Source organism: Mercenaria mercenaria, chromosome 1 (assembly GCF_021730395.1).
Source record: "Mercenaria mercenaria strain notata chromosome 1, MADL_Memer_1, whole genome shotgun sequence".
NCBI classification, from domain to species: domain Eukaryota; kingdom Metazoa; phylum Mollusca; class Bivalvia; order Venerida; family Veneridae; genus Mercenaria; species Mercenaria mercenaria.
The window spans coordinates 31,940,128-31,953,866 of NC_069361.1; the positions used below are offsets into that span (position 1 = coordinate 31,940,128).

Here is a 13,739-nt window from a genome sequence, read left to right on the forward strand (position 1 = left end):
GGCATTAAGTTTGAAATGCAAAAAAAAAAGTAAACTTCTATATATACATGTAAAATAATTAACAGGTATAAGGTTTACACAACAATTCATTATCCTTGATTTCATAGGAATTTTAATAAGGATATAAGTTTACTTCATGTGGTAATTTGATACAGTTTTGCTTTACTTAAGATGAGTATTAAATGTTGTTTTTGTGTTAGTTGACATAAGTATTTTGGAATGAAAAACATATGATATGCAAGCCATTACATTCTACTTATTTGATGACTGAAGTAGTGAAAGTATTTTTGTGTAAGCTTAACATGAATATCTTGTTTTACAAGATCCATATATTATAGACGAGGCACACACCTTTAATGAACATGTTCATGTATAGTTTGTTTGGACATGTTTATTCACTCACCTACAAGGACTCCTACGGTCTGTGGTCAGATCAGAAGTGCTAGGATATTGTTTATTATACGCCCGAAGGGACGTATTATGTTATGACGCTGGTGTCCGTCCGTCTGTCCGTCCGTCTGTCAGCAATTTCGTGTCCGCTCTGTAACTCTTGAACCCCTTGAAGGATTTCAAGGAAACTTTACACAAATGTTCACCACACCGAGACGATGTGCAGACCGCATGTTTTGGATGTCTCACTTCAAGGTCAAGGTCACACTTAGGAGTCAAAGGTCATATCAGTTTGTTTCGTGTCCGCTCTGTAACTCTTGAACCCCTTGAAGGATTTCAAAGGAACTTGACACAAGTGTTCACCACACCAAGACGACGTGTAGAGCGCATGTTCCGGATGACTTGCTTCAAGGTCAAGGTCACACTTAGGGGTCAAAAGTCATATCAGTTTGTTTCGTGTCCGCTCTGTAACTCTTGAACTGCTGGAAGGATTTCAAAGAAACTTGGCAGAAATGTTCACCACATTGTAACGATGTGCAGAGCGCATGTTCCGGGTGACTCGCTTCAAGGTCAAGGTCACACTTAAGGGTCAAAGGTCATATATGACTTTGCTTTGTGTATATTGCTCTGCATTGCAGTGGTCTTGTTTTTATTTGGCAGATCTCTTTTTTGTACTTACAATAATTTTTTTTTAATTACTTCCCTTTTATGTTACTATAAATAGCTTATTTTGAAACTTTTTTATTATTGGCCGTAGCGAAAAACCGAGACCACTTTTCTGTGGTACAACATGGATGGTACCTCCAATTTTAAGGTGTATTTTTACATACCTATACCTGATCAGGATTTTTTTGTAGACTTTGATTTTTTTTTTGTGGACTTAGATTTGTTTTTTGAAGTTTTCCTTTTGTTGTTCCAGACAGTCAAGTTCTTAAAATTTTGCTCCAATCCTATGATGTAAGCCTTCGGGCGTATATTGCCCCGCATGGCAGCGCTCTTGTATGGTTTTGTGATAAAACAGCTAAGATTTCATGAAATTGTCCCTCCAGAGCTAAATGGTTTATTTGAAAACCAGAGTATAAAAAGTACCAAGGGCTTTTCGAATTTTCCATCACATAAAACTACTTATATAATTTTCCATCACATAAAACTACTTATATAATATAAGTAGTTTTATGTGATAGAAAATTTGAACAGCCCTTGGTATGTAATATTGTATCTGGGTGTCACAACTCACAAGTTCCATCCCAGAATGATGCCTATTTTTCTGTGAGTCTTTTTCTTCATTTTTCGATTATATGGGGAAATTGTCAGGATTGTTGCTTTTCTAAGAGGAAATATTAGCAGTACTGATAGCCTATTACCCAATACAGCAACTCTTGCTAGGTTACAAACAAATGTATCATCCTTTGAAAGACTGCTCAGTTTCTTCCCTACCCCTCTGTATTGACATGTTCCTTCAGTATGCTCACATCATGTTGCAGACTGTTAACATCTAAACAAATCAAGAGAATCCAATGAAGCTTGATGCAAATAGTATGCATGATGAGGAGGTTTGTCAGGAGTCTGGTCAGTTACTCAGTGCCTCCGAGGTCAAGGTCACAGTTAAGGGCAGTGTGGTTAAGGTTAGGGTTGCAAGTCACACAGCATGTTTTGTAATAAATACAATGCTCTTTACAATTTAAAATATCACTACTGGGGCATTCATCACTTACTAGTGACATTTCTTGTTTAAGTGTTATTTGTCTTCTGTACTGTACAAAGTATAAGTATAGGTCAAATTGACATTATAGTTTTCTTTCCAATTATATACCATTTTCAGTCCTAAATGTTTGTTGATCGTTCTTGCTTATTAAATCAGATTTAATCATTAGCTTTGGTTAAGCTCGCAAATCTAGGATATTTCATATTATCAGGACATAGTTGCATAATCTCATTGTTATCCTGTAACACATACTTAGGTATATTTACCCCAGTCTTTTGATATCATGTTAAAGGCTTTCAGAATTTACAGCTTGCCTTTTAAAGTATAAAACATTTTTTTATTCTTAATTAAACATCTATAACAGTGGTAATAAGAGCTGGAAAATAAAGTGAAAAGAAAAGAACGGGAATAAGTCTATACCCCAAGGGTTGTTTAGTCTATTTGCATTGTATTTGAAATTGAAAAGTCTTAATTGTTGAGAAAAGTTTTGTTGAAAGCTAATAATTACACTGAATGCTTGTTAGATTTAGAAATTAGAAATATTAAACAGTTGTAAACAGAACAGTCAGTCCAAGGTTCTGATAAAAATCTTGGTAATTATAAGTATTTGTTGTAAAGTTTTACAAAATGGTCAGCAAAATTTGGATATTTTTAGAATCTTATTTATCTTTAACATAGATTTCAGTTGTTTACGTCCTAAAAATACTGCCAAATTTAAAGTGCAGAACTTGAAAAAATATAAGTACTGTATAAACTGTAGCTGGAGTCTCAGCTGGGTCTCTATTTCTTCAAGACTTGGTTATTTTGTTCAAAGGGCGAATTGGATAACTGCGGAGAAATAAAATTAACTGAAGAGGAGTTTAGACCCAAGTGAGGTTCTGGCAGACTAACTTGGTACAGATAATTTGGCTGTGTTTCATGACATAGCCCAACCTCTCAGCATGCCCTGTCAGGTTTGTTTGAAATAAAGACATGCCTGGATATTTTCATTATTGCTGAACAATATATCACAATGAGAGGTTTAATAGCTCCCACTGACAGCTTTAGATACTTCCCATTTCATTCTGCCAGTGTTTATATATAACTGATAGCTACTGCTCTTCAAAACAGACATATCACTTCCATTCCCACAAATATATTCTTCTGGAAAACATCCACTTGAAAAGCCAATTGAAGGGCCTCTTCGGTTGAATTGTTGCCTGTGGTTGTCGACTTGTCAAGTAACTTGCTCCACATGGTCATTACTCAGGTCAGAGCCTCATCAGAGGTTGAATTTTCTCATGCAAGCTAGAATGGAAGGCAGATCATTCTCCCCATGTTTTTTTTTCTGTTGGAAACATTCCCAAATAAGGTCCTGGGAGACGGTCATACTGGATCTTCTTTGAAACTTTTCTGACTTAACCCTTACCCTGCTAAATTTCTATAATGAACTTGTCCATGTTTCAATTTGGACAGTACCATTGACTGTTAAAATGGGTGCTTGCCAAAAAGTTACTGACTGAATGGGGAACAGTGAAGCTCTAAATCAGACTGCATGGATGTGCAAGCTGATCATGATCTACACTGGTTGCAAAGGCAGAATCAATCGTGTCCAGCATGCTAGGACTCAAAAGCATCTGCAATGATTTACACATGGTCTAGTTTTTGCCCATATTTTGCACCTACACTACAATGAATACATCAATAGTAAAAGATGATATTTCAAATGTTTGCATTTTCTGTAAATGTATTGACAAGACTTGTCATCATATGATGCCAGACATGCACAATCGAGATTGATCAATTAGCATTATTTAGTATTGCCATGTTTCAGACTAAAGTTTCTATTATTTATTTACAAATGAAGAAAGGATATTTTTCAAAAGACTTGGATTACCAGTTGACAGTTCTCCGAGTGGATAAGTGCTGTCGGCTCTCAAAGAAGCTTGAATGACAAAATTAGAGAAAGTTGATATTGATCTGGTCAATATCAAGAAGATGCCATGAATAAAACAAATTTCAGTTCCAGTTTCAAATGTTTATAGAGACAGACTGTAAATTATAATTATTTTCCATTTATCCTGGTACTTTGGCAAAGAGGTGTTCCCTTGTTTGGTCATTTCTACTTCTTTATGTAGAGAAACAGGTTGCCAGACCATATATATATTATTTATGAAAGCTAGGGCTGTGGATCGTCAGACAAGTGGTGATCTAATCCGATCCGCGAGTCGGGGTTGACGATTCACAGATTGGACCACGAATCAAAAGCAAACAACTTAAAAGGATACAACAGTGCAAGTCTGTTATTTTTATAGTGTTTTTAGCTCGACTTTTGAAGAATAGTCTAGCTATTCTACTCACCCTGGCGTCGGCGTCGGCGTCACACCTTGGTTAAGTTTTTGCATGCAAGTACATACAGCCATCAATAAAAGGCATATAGCTTTGAAACTTATTTCTTCTTTTTCTAGGTCAATTACCAACCTCTCTGGGTCAAGTCCCATAACTCTGACATGTATTTTGAGCAAATTATGCCCCCTTTTGGACTTAGAAAATTTTGGTTCAAGTTTTACATGCAAGTTACTATCTCCAAAACTAATGCAGATATTGATTTGAAACTTCACATGTGTCTTCGGGGTTATAAAACTAGTTGATAGCAGCAAGTCCCATAACTCTGACTTTCATTTTGGCCAAATTATGCCCCCTTTTTGACTTAGAAAATTCTGGTTAAAGTTTTGCGTGCAAGTACATACAACTATTTTCTAAAAGGCATATAGATTTGAAACTTATTTTTTTCTTTTTCTAGATCAAATTACCAACCTCACTGGGTCAAGACCATAACTCTGACATGTATTTCGAGCAAATTATGCCCCCTTTTAGACTTAGAAAATTGGTTAAAGTTTTAATGCAAGTTCTGTCTCCAAAACTAATGCAGATATTGATTTGAAACTTCACATGTGTCGTTGGGTGTAATTATAAAATATTGATTGCAGCAGTTCCATATCTGGACATTTCATTTTATGGCAAATAATTGCCACATTTTTGATTAGAAATATTCTGCGCTGTAAAGTCTTGCGTCGTTGTCAAGTTACAATAAAACAAATCTCTAAAAGGATAAATGCAAATCTTATTTTTAGTATCTTTTCGAAGAATAGTCTAGCTATTCTACTCACCCTGCGCGGTCGGCGTCGGCGTCGCATCACACTTGGTTAAGTTTTTGCATGCAAGTACATACAGCCATCAATGAAAGGCATTAGCTTTGAAACTTATTTCTTCTTTTTCTAGGTCAATTACCAACCCTCTGGGTCAAGTCCCATAACTCTGACATGTATTTTGAGCAAATTATGCCCCCTTTTGGACTTAGAAAATTTTGGTTAAAGTTTTACATGCAAGTTACTATCTCCAAAACTAATGCAGATATTGATTTGAAACTTCACATGTGTCTTCGGGGTTATAAAACTAGTTGATAGCAGCAAGTGCCATAACTCTGACTTCCATTTTGGCCAAATTATGCCCCCTTTTGGACTTAGAAAATTCTGGTTAAAGTTTTGCGTGCAAGTACATACAACTATTTCTAAAAGGCATATAGATTTAAAACTTATTTTTTCTTTTTCTAGATCAATTACCAACCTCACTGGGTCAAGTCCCATAACTCTGACATGTTTTTTGAGCAAATTATGCCCCCTTTTAGACTTAGAAAATTTTGGTTAAAGTTTTACATGCAAGTTACTATCTCCAAAACTAATGCAGATATTGATTTGAAACTTCACATGTGTCTTCGGGGTTATAAAACTAGTTGATAGCAGCAAGTGCCATAACTCTGACTTTCATTTTGGCCAAATTATGCCCCTTTTAGACTTAGAAAATTCTGGTTAAAGTTTTGCGTGCAAGTACATACAACTATTTCTAAAAGGCATATAGATTTAAAACTTATTTTTTCTTTTTCTTGATCAATTACCAACCTCACTGGGTCAAGTCCCATAACTCTGACATGTTTTTTGAGCAAATTATGCCCCCTTTTAGACTTAGAAAATTTTGGTTAAAGTTTTACATGCAAGTTATTATCTCCAAAACTAATGCAGATATTGATTTGAAACTTCACATGTGTCTTCGGGGTTATAAAACTAGTTGATAGGATCAAGTCCCATAACTCTGACCTTCATTTTGGCCAAATTATGCCCCTTTTGGACTTAGCAAATTCTGGTTAAAGTTTTGCGTGCAAGTACATACAGTTATTACTAAAAGGCATATAGATTTGAAACTTATTTTTTCTTTTTCTAGATCAATTACTAACCTCACTGGATCAAGTCCCATAACTCTGGCATGTATTTTGGGCAAATTATGCCCCCTTTTGGACTTTGAAAATTCTGGTTAAAGTTTTACATGCAAGTTTCTATCTCCAAAACTAATGCAGATATTGAATTGAAACTTCTCATGTGCCTTCAGGGTTATAAATCTAGTTGATAGCAGCAAGTCCCATAACTGATATGCATTTTGGTCAAATTATTCCCCCTTTTGAACTTGAAACTCTTTTGATATTTAACTTTTTTGGGTAATATTTTCCTGCTTCTGGGTCAATATTTCGAATAGTCGAGCTTGGCTGTCTTACGGACAGCTCTTGTTTCTTTTTCTAGATCAGTTACCAACCTCACTGGGTCAAGTCCCATAACTCTGACATGTTTTTTTTGGGCAAATTATGCCCCCTTTTAGACTTAGAAAGTTTTGGTTAAAGTTTTACATGCAAGTTATTATCTCCAAAACTAATGCAGATATTGATTTGAAACTTCACATGTGTCTTCGGGGTTATAAAAGTAATTGATAGGATCAAGTCCCATAACTCTGACCTTCATTTTGGCCAAATTATGCCCCCTTTTGAACTTAGCAAATTCTGGTTAAAGTTTTGCGTGCAAGTACATACAGCTATTACTAAAAGGCATATAGATTTGAAACTTATTTTTTCTTTTTCTAGATCAATTACTAACCTCACTGGATCAAGTCCCATAACTCTGGCATGTATTTTGGGCAAATTATGCCACCTTTTGGACTTTGAAAATTCTGGTTAAAGTTTTACATGCAAGTTTCTATCTCCAAAACTAATGCAGATATTGAATTGAAACTTCCCATGTGCCTTCGGGGTTATAAAACTAGTTGATAGCAGCAAGTCCCATAACTGATATGCATTTTGGTCAAATTATTCCCCCTTTTGAACTTAAAACTCTTTTGATATTTAACTTTTTTGGGTAATATTTTCCTGCTTCTGGGCCAATATTTCGAATAGTCGAGCTTGGCTGTCTTACGGACAGCTCTTGTTTTTTTATGGAATCTAAGTTTTGCAGTTCTCATAGTGCTCAGTTTAATAGTTTTAACCTATGTTTATTTTTTTCTCATTAATTAAAGTCGGGTTTCGCGGGTGGACTTCTGCAATGTTCGGCCATTCTTGCAGATGAACGATATGCAGTCGGTCATTAATAATCGCAATATTTAGTAACAGTTCCACATTTTTTGATAAGAAAATTTTATTTGTTGGACTGAAATTTTGTATCAACTTTTTATTGAATTTAGTTACTTAAATGATAAATGTTTATTCACTGTTTTGACAGATAATTTTAGTTCGAAAATAAGACCGATGCTAACTCTACCTAAGACATTTGTTTACATCCGGTTTAGAATCTAGAATTCAATGACAAATATCCGTACTCGAACTTCTGGTCAAACTCGTGGATATCCGAGTACTCGGATACTCGTTACAGCCCTAATGAAAGCAAGAGAAATGACTGGCCAACGTAAGAGAAAGATCATAGATGTAAGTTGTTCATCTTTGAACGATGCTGGTGTCCATAAGTCCTGCAATTTGATCTTTCTTCATGACCAAATTAATTATTTTCACATGTATATGAGTCAAAAAATGTTTGCTTTTGGCCAGAATTGAAAGTATAAGACAGCTACTGATGTGGCGAGACATGGACATGGTTTGTGATCTTCTTGCTTGTACTTTTCTGTGAAGATTGTCATATGTTTATTTGTTCATTTTGCCCCAAGCCTTCACACTGTGAATGTAAGATATCAAAATATCAAACACATTACATAACAAATACTTGGCAAGGTTAGGAAGAAAAGTAATCATTGTTACTAGAAATAAGACATAGGGCACACCTACATTTTGCATTTTGACATTTTTGTCTTATCAATGATTTTTCTCGCTTTACTATTGAAGGATTCTTGGCACAGGACTGAATTCTCATTGGGGAGAAAAATGTTGGTAAACATTCAAGAATTATGTGAGAAAATTCATGAAAATTATTTTCAAGTTTTGTTTTGGCTGTGTATCAATTTGTATGGCTTTCCCGGACAGACACATGCTAGCACACTTATTGTTTGAGACACTTTATTATCATGCTGGACCCATTGATGTTTCCTTTGCGAACAGTGCAGATCATGATCAACCTGCATCTGTGCAGTCTGATCATGATTTGCACTGTTCGCCATTCAGTCAGTATCTTTTTGGTCTGCACCCCTTTAAACAGTTAATGGTACTGTCAAAATTGAAAGATGGACAAGTTCATTATAGAAATTTAGCAGGATAAGGGTTAGTCAACCAACAGCGTGTGCATTATTCTGTGTTTGAGACAGAATCATGTACTCAAGGTACCAGTAAATGGGTTGGGACTACCACATTTTTTGTTGTGAGCATGAAAATTGAAATATATTATTTTATTGTTAAATCCTTTTTTCAATAATTATTTCTCATATATTTGTCGAAGGTTGACATAATTAATTAATATTTAAGAAACTATTCAAACGATTGTGTTATTACCTCCCTTTATGGCATTTTTGTGCAATATTGAAAATAGTGCCTTTTTAACCATTTAATTATGCATTCTTAACATATATTTGGACAACAGCTGCTTTTTCTGTTTCTTTTTTTTTTTTTAAGGTAAGTTGGAAGTATGATAACTCAAATTGAAAATTATATAGATTGTGGCTGTTCCTTTACTAAAATGAACTATCTTACCATGCTTACTGAAGTAAAAGCTGGAATTTGATTCATTTGACATGGTTCATTTACATAAAATGTTAAATTACACCAATAAAATGCATTCAGGTACTTTATGAGTCAATGATGTATGGAAGAGCAAAGCTTGTTCAGATTTTTGAACCAGATGACACACTTTCCTGAGTTTAATGGTAAAATATTGCAAATTATTTACAGTTTATTTGTTTTCTCTTTGATGTGGAGATTTGTTTTGTTGATCTTTTATCATTAACAGGACATAAATCAGTAGATTACTGCTGTTCTAACAAACTTGCACTCTGATGATGATGATATAATGAAAGAAAATACAGTTATCTGACCATTATCTTCCATTGTTCTCTAGGCTAAACTTGCCCTGCAGATGTTTTTGTTCAGGCTTAAGCTAGGTCAGATTTCGATAACTGATAGGGTTAAATGAACCAAATTGATGGGATAAAGTGCACCAATTAATCGAAATGTATAGCTGATATCCCTTATAAGGACATTTTTGTCATGTTATCAACATCTAGCCCAAGTCATTCAGCATACCCAATTTGTGATATGATATTTTTATTGCCCATTTAATATTGGACAGAGTGGCAAAAGGTGTAGATTTTTCATGACGGTTCTACATGTATGTAAGAAGCCACATTTCAGTTCAGTATACTACTTTTAGTAGTGTAAGAGAAAGTAATTTCACTATTTCACTGCTTTGAATATATTTCCATTCATTATACTCCTACAGCTGCTTTTGATCTATCGATTTATTGTGTTGTTTGTTCATATTACTTTTGTATTTCACTTCGAAGGTTGTATGGCACACAATAGTGCGTAATTGATCTGAGATTTACGTTCCAGCTAAGATGTTTTTGGTCAGCATAATTATGTTGAAAGTCAATTTCACACTTTCATCCTTTTCCAGAAGCATTTCACATGTATATCTGTGAGGAGACTAACATACAGAGAAACATTTTAAGGATTTAGATAGTGAGATCCCATTTTTCCAGTGTCTTGGTTTAGAGGGTACATTTAAAAGTGGATAGATCACACAACAAAGATCCTTACCACCTGTATAAGGCAACTATCTGCCACATCTCTTTGAGGCATGGATTATTAAGATTTCTAGTTTATCATGATTGATGTGTGTATAAATACCACCTGTTGAGCACCTTGAGAAACTGATGTTTGTAGGTCTTATAATTGAAATATTCTATAGAGTTAATTAGATACAGAGATGTATTTATAAGCCATCCCCTCACTATAAGTCAAGAGCTGCAAAGACCACCAACATTTTCCTTACAGTAATTATGCTTCCCATGAAACATAAGAAACCAAAACATCAATTGAAAATAGCTGAAAGACATTAGGCGGGAGTGAAAGAAGAAGATCCATTGTTGTGAATTTACGAAATTGGAGCGCCTTCTTTTTTGTACTGATAGCGGTGATAGGTAATTTGAATATTTTTTATTGTACTTTTCAGACCATCAGAATTATTTTGGTGTTGACGACAATCTTGGTCCAGTAGCTGTCAGTTTAAAACGTGAAAAGCTTGACGAGCGGGAAAATCATCTTGGGAAATCTGAGGCTGGGCTCTTCCAATACAGAGTTATTCTTCGAACAAGTGAGGTATGTATAAATAGTAAGAAGTTTGTAACTGTTCTGTTATCTCAGATACAGTGTATATGCATTCATTGCATTGTGTCCTATATCCATGGTATTCAAACTTTTAAGGCCAGTATTACATGTATATGTGATGTATGGTCAGTGTCCATATAAGCAGATGTGTTCATGCCAGTCAAACATCAGTGTAGAATGTAGTTTTTCCATGGATTCATCTGGAAACTGATGCAGATGTGGACACTGACCATGGATTGTGTACACAATGTCATGGAATACAAACTTACAATCTAACAATTTAGTATGGATGATGACAATGCAGTGTTGACAATATACTAAAGATGTTGACAATGTAGTATGGATGTTGGCATTGTAGTATGGATGTTTACAATGTACTGTGGACAATGAAGTATGGGTGTTGGCAATGTAGTATGGATGTTTGCAATGTAGTTAAGATGTTTACAATATAGTATTGATGTTGAAAATGTAGTATGGATGTTGACAATGCACTGTGGATGTTGGCAATATAGTACGGATGTTGACAATGTAGTATGAATGTTGACAATGAAGTATGGGTATTTACAGTGTATTATTTTGTTTGTTTGTTTGTTTTGGGTTTAATGCCGTTTTTTAACAGTATTTCAGTCATGTAACGGCGGGCAGTTAACCTAACCAGTGTTCCTGGATTCTGAACCAGTACAAACCTGTTCTCTGCAAGTAACTGCCAACTTCCCCACATGAATTATCAGAGGTGGAGGACTAACGATTTCAGGCACAATGTCGTTTATCAAATAGTCACGGAGAACATACGCCCCGCCCGAGGATCGAACTCGCGACTCCGCGATCCGTAGACCAACGCTCTTACCTACTGAGCTAAGCGGGCGGGCACAGTGTATTATGGATGATGACAATGTAGTATGGATGTTGACAATGCAGTATGGATGTTGGCAATTTAGTACGGATGTCGACAATGTAGTATGGATGTTGGCAATATAGTATGGATGTTGACAATGTAGTATGAATGTTGACAATGTAGTGCATGGATGTTGACAATGCAGTATGGATGTTGGCAAAATAATATGGATGTTGACAATGTAGTATGAATGTTGACTATGTAGTGCGTGGATGTTGACAATGCAGTATGGATGTTGAAAATATAGTAATTAGTGTAGTATGGATGTTGGCAATCTAGCGTATGGATGTTGACAATGTAGTATAGCAGTATGGATGTTGCCAATGAAGTATGAATGTTGACAATATAGTAATTAGTGTAGTATGGATGTTGGCAATCTAGTGTATGGATGTTGCCAGTGAAGTATGAATGTTGACAATATAGTAATTAGTGTAGTATGGATGTTGGCAATCTAGTGTATAGATGTTGACAGTGTAGTATGGTTGTTGTCAATGTAGTATAGATGTTGACAATGTAGTATGGATGTTGACAATTTAGTATGGATGTTTACAATATAGTAATCAGTGTAGTATGGATGTTGTCAGTCTAGTGTATGGACGTTGACAGTGTAGTATGGTTGTTGACAATGTAGTATGGATGTTGACAATGTAGTATGGATTATGACATTGTAGTATGGATGTTGACAATATAGTACAGATGTTGACACTGTAGTATAGATGTTGGCAATGATGTATGGATGTTGACATTGTAGTTTGGATGTTGACAATATAGTATGGATGTTGGCAATGTAGTATGGATAATGACAATGTAGTATGGATGTTGACAATATAGTATGGATGTTGGCAATGTAGTATAGATGTTGGCAATATAGTATAGATTTGACAATGCTGTATGGCTGTTGGCAATGCAGTATGAATGTTGACAATGCAGTATGGATGTTGACAATGTAGTATAGATGTTGATAATATAGTATAGATGTTGACAATTCACATTAAAATTGTGTGACAAATTTAGTAAATAGATGTTAACAAAGCAGTTTGGATGTTAATAAGAGGATTCTGCAATCTTTAAAATGAAATGCAAATATGACTCAGACAGCTGCCTGCCCCCCTTACAAGTGAATACAATGTCATTAAATTTTGTTTGCATTAGAAACATAACATGCTTTGACATTTTGAAGTATCTGCCAGAAGGAACAAGGCACCCAGGAAATACATCAACAATGGCTGCAAGTTATTTATAGATTGTAAAGCACATGTGCTTGTCAGTTTATGAAGAAAACGTGCATGTAATTAACAAAACACATGCAGGAAGTGCAGTCGTTTATCACTAATCGCTAATTTGTGCATTATTGAAACTAATTTGTGCATTACTTGTAACAAGACCAGACAAATTATTAGTCATGTGGTAATTATGTGATGTTATCATCAATATTTTACGGGCTTGACTTGCCATTAGTGTATGTTTGTGGATAGTTTTGCAAAATTACAGAACATTTCGGAACATACTCATATTGGCTTAATTGTTCCATCTTTAGGACTTGGAAAATATATTTTACTTACTTACAAAAAATGTACATAAACTGCGTAATCACATGGTTAAAAAAGTCTGTAACAGAATATGTGAACTCCACATTAGATATTTGAACTATGCCATTCATGTCTGGTTTATTTGTGACAGAGGTCACCCCTTGAGAATTCAAGTACCTTGTTAACTGACCGAAACATTTTTATAAAAGCCAGGATATAACATAAAAAGGGCATATGGCCAAGGACAAAATTAATGACTTCCACAATGTAATTAAGTGGGCATGATAAAATGGCAAACCATTAAAGGAATGTGTTCTGTTTATGGTACACAAGGGGTTTGTTGAATGCTGGTTTAGAAAATTTTCATTAATCATAAGTCAGATTGGTTCCCACAATGCTTGATCAACTCATTTGCGTATAGAAAATTAAAAGTTGATTGACTGTATGGAAAATTGATTTTGGTGGTATAATTTACTTCTTTGATAGACTAGCTCTCATCCCTATGGTTGTTTCATCATATTCCTCATCATTAGGTGTGGAAGTAACCTAAGAACGTTGTTTCTTTATTGAAATATTTACTGCCCTTTGCTTTGGATG

At 35.0% G+C, this 13,739-nt stretch overlaps 1 protein-coding gene across 4 annotated transcripts in view; it reads left to right on the top strand.

Moving 5' to 3' along the window:
- LOC128557060 (signal-induced proliferation-associated 1-like protein 1) overlaps positions 1–13,739 on the top strand; it is a 65,935-nt gene that overhangs the window by 23,327 nt on the left and 28,869 nt on the right. For 3 of the 4 annotated variants that reach the window (XM_053543616.1, XM_053543626.1, XM_053543623.1), the window contains exon 3: positions 10,564–10,709. In XM_053543616.1, coding sequence (XP_053399591.1) covers positions 10,564–10,709 — 146 coding nt within the window. Of the gene's footprint in view, positions 1–9,173; positions 9,257–10,563; positions 10,710–13,739 lie in introns of all 4 variants that reach the window. The other variant, XM_053543632.1, reaches the window with a different exon arrangement.